Source organism: Geospiza fortis, unplaced genomic scaffold (assembly GCF_000277835.1).
Source record: "Geospiza fortis unplaced genomic scaffold, GeoFor_1.0 scaffold40, whole genome shotgun sequence".
Taxonomy (NCBI): domain Eukaryota; kingdom Metazoa; phylum Chordata; class Aves; order Passeriformes; family Thraupidae; genus Geospiza; species Geospiza fortis.
In genome coordinates, this window is record NW_005054297.1 from 9040368 (window position 1) to 9043968 (window position 3601).

General features: G+C 39.5%; 1 protein-coding gene across 1 annotated transcript in view; it reads left to right on the plus strand.

Moving 5' to 3' along the window:
* The window catches only part of TBC1D1 (TBC1 domain family member 1), a 94261-nt gene that overhangs the window by 44984 nt on the left and 45676 nt on the right, over nucleotides 1–3601 (plus strand). The window contains exon 3 of the mRNA XM_031064443.1: nucleotides 2248–2781. Within this exon, the coding sequence (XP_030920303.1) occupies nucleotides 2248–2781 (534 nt within the window). The remainder of the gene's footprint in view (nucleotides 1–2247; nucleotides 2782–3601) is intronic.

Genomic DNA, 3601 nt, shown 5'->3' on the forward strand with positions numbered 1-3601 from the left:
TGAATAGCTATTTTGTCAATGTTCAAGGTGTTTGTTAACAAAAAACATTGAAGAAGTTAAATTCAGTAAGAGCATAGATGTGCTGGATCCCTAATGCCTTGTCAGAGCTTTAAGCTCAGCTGTAACCCTTGCAGCACCTGCGCTGCTGGAAACTGTCCATATAGTCATTGAGGTGTGTGTAGCTGGGGGAGCTCAACTGTGGTTGAGATAGTGGTCCTCTTTTAAGAGCTGATGTTCCTGGCTTTACCAAAGTAAGCAGAGTTCAGAACATGCCTCAGTCCATTGCTGCTGCCTCTGCAGCCTCAGCAAAAGTGGAGGTGGGATTGCTGGTCTCTGCATGTATCCTGGGCAGCTCAGTAGTAAAATTGCCTATGGCTGGTGAGTCCTGACACTCCCACAAGAGTAAAACATGTTTATTAAAAATTGCTAAAGCAGTTGCAGCTTCAAATGTGCGTTGAATGACGTTTTATGTTTTACTGTAATTCTGATATGTTATGCCACTCAGAATTGTTTCTTTGAAGGAGTGTTGAGTAAATAAAACGGAGGTAGACCTTAAACTCACTGTAGAGCAAATACATATTGTTTAAGGTACTAAAGATTTGTTATACCCTCAGTGGTGTTCTTGCATATGATGAAGTTCAGCACAAAGCTGCCTGAGCCCAAGGCTTTCTGTCTGGTTTGTGACATATCAGAGAATGGACTTAAAAATTCCTGACCCTCCTTTTCTTGCCCATTCTTCCCTATTGTCTTTGCTGAAAGATTAGCTAATGACTCATGCCTTGTGCTGAAGGGTGAAGTAATACTTCCTGAGTTCCTATTTTGTAATGTTTTAAATCCACTATATGTGTGTGAATCTCTCTCTCTCTCTATCTACCTACCTACCTGCCTATCTATCCATATCTTTGTTTCTTTGTCTATAAAAGGAATCATATTGAGGTCTTTATAAGCACCCAGAATATTCATTCAATTTTCACAGTTCAGATTTTTTTCCCCTCAAGTCCTTTGCTGTTTCCTCAGTTGGTTTATGCACATTACTGCATTATGATTAAGCAATAGGTAACTGTAAAAATGTCTGAAAAAAACCAGAGGCCAGGTCTCCAGAATATTCTCTAGGTTTAGGGATGCCTTTTCTCACAAGGGAGGTGGTTCTTCTGGGCTGCTATTTTAGTCTGCCTTTCCCAGGCTTCGTTCTGTACTATCTGCAACCAAAAATTTTTAAGTAAAGCAAATTCCAGTTGATGCTTGACAGGGGAAATCTGTTTTGTCAGGAAATCAGCACACTTTGTGTGGATTTTTCTCAAAGTAAATTTGGTAAATAAAACTGGCAGAATTAGCAGTTGTAATCATAGATGGTGGCTTCACATTTTTCATTACCGCAGGAGCAGCACAGACTGCAGAAGAACCCTTATCTCCTGGGTCAGTCAAAGCAGTGTGATGTAACCAAGCATTGGCCTCACAGCAGCTTAGCAGAGAGCATATGCCTATCACTGCCATCTAACCATACCAGCAGCTGAGACCGTTTACTGTCCCTCAGAATGTGTCACATGGCAGTTTGGGTAATAATTACAACATCTGTGATCTGTACAGACTGCTGTCTCATACAGTTGCCCTGCAAGTCATACTGTATGTGAGGTAATATTATTTAAGAGTGTCATCTAGGATAGTAGAATAAAAATGAACATGTAAAAAAATGAATATAGTTGTTAAAAAATACAGCTATTTGCATTTTTTAAAAACCCCACCAAACTGCCATAACAATGTAATATGCTATTATGAAGGGAAAAGCAAATTTGCAAGAGACTCATTAACCTACATGATATGACTGTTTGCATAAGAGAAGGGAGTGAAAAATAACACATTAAATAACTTTACCAATTAATTAGTCCATGGCTTCTTGTATGCTTTTTGAAATACTTTTATCTTTCATTTTGGGTTGGAATTTGTCACATTATAAAGGTTGTTTCAGTGGCAAAAGTTTTACTGAAGATGAAGAGCATTGCAAGGGATAAAGTTCTTTTGACAAAGTGTTGATGACTGTGAACTCCTGGCAAGGAGACAGATGAGATATTCCTCTTCTTAGTGTTTAACTGCTATAATGTGTCTCTTGAATAAATGCAAAATCACTTCAACTGGTCTTTTATTTTTGAAACTAAATCAAAGGAAAATCACAACAGGGAGCCTCTTGATTTTGCAATTTGTTTGTCATAAAGTACCAGATGCTAATGTGTATTTTTCCCCCTCTTGTAGGTGCCTGAGATTATAAGCTCTATTCGACAAGCTGGAAAAATTGCCCGTCAAGAAGAGTTTCAGAATAATCTCTCAGATGTTGAAGACCCTTTTGCCAAAAAGTTTGAGGTGCTCTTCTGTGGACGGGTAACAGTAGCACATAAAAATGCACCTCCAGCACTCATAGATGAATGCATTGAGAAATTCAATCGTGCAAGTTGTACAAAAAATTCAGATTTCAGCACATCATCCCAACAACATGAAACTGCCAGTAACTTTGGAGGTTTCTCTTTCAGCAGCAAATTGCGGTCTGTGTTCCAGCCCTTGGTCAATGAGGAGGAGGAAAAAAGGCCAATTAGGAAATCTTTTTCTCAACCTGGACTTCGTTCCTTTGCTTTTAAGAAGGATTTCCAAGAGGGAAGCCTTAGGAGTAACAGCTTTGTCAGATCTTTTGAAGAAGATGCAATTTCACTGAACCTAAAAAGTCAACTCATCTATGGACACAGTGTTGTGCAGCCAACTGACATTGCAGAAAACCGGACTATGTTGTTTACGGTAAAGCAAGATTTGCAGCTTCGGGTGGCGTTTTCACATCTTGGAGTTTGGAGTGGCAGACGCCAAAGCAGATGTTCTGACAGATGGCAGTTACTTCTTTGATAACTTAATTGCAATTACCAAAGCTTAACTTAAACTTGCCTGTTTCTCTGGAGAGCATTACTTGTTAGTGCAAATTGGTTTACATATTCTAAATAAGTTTATATTAAATAGTTTAAAACAGTACTGCCTGAAACCTTGGGCTTCTAAAGAAAGCTTTTAGAAGTTACTGCAAGTTTGTAGGTAGTTGTGCAATAGCAGAATGGTGTGTACACTTACAGTAGCTAGTAACAGCAGAAACAAATTCCCAGGGGAATGAATTATCTGTAACTAGAGCAGAAGGACCAAACCATGACTGAGAGCTAGTAGACTTTGTCCCATGATAAGCAGTGTAATTGATGAAGGTGGTCCTGCTGCTAGCATGTTTGTGTAATGATGAAGTAGTAGTGGAATAGCTTCCTATGCTACTCCACACATGGCTCCACTCCTGCCCTGCTTTGGTGTGGCTAGCAATGCCCTTGCCTTGATAGGTGAGCAGCAAAACTATTTTCTAAGAGCTGAGAAGCAAGTAAGGAGTGTGATATTTGCTCCTCTTACAATCCTCATGATAGATAAGCTGTATTTTACTTAGCTTGTGTCTTCTGAGCATAATACAAACCTGGAGCTGATACTGCAAAGACTGACTCTCCTAAGGTCATCTTGGATCCATCAGAGGCTGTTGGAGCTGGGCATTCTTAAGGCCAGTAATGGAATGTGAAATTGCAGGTTTTTTAAAGCAGGG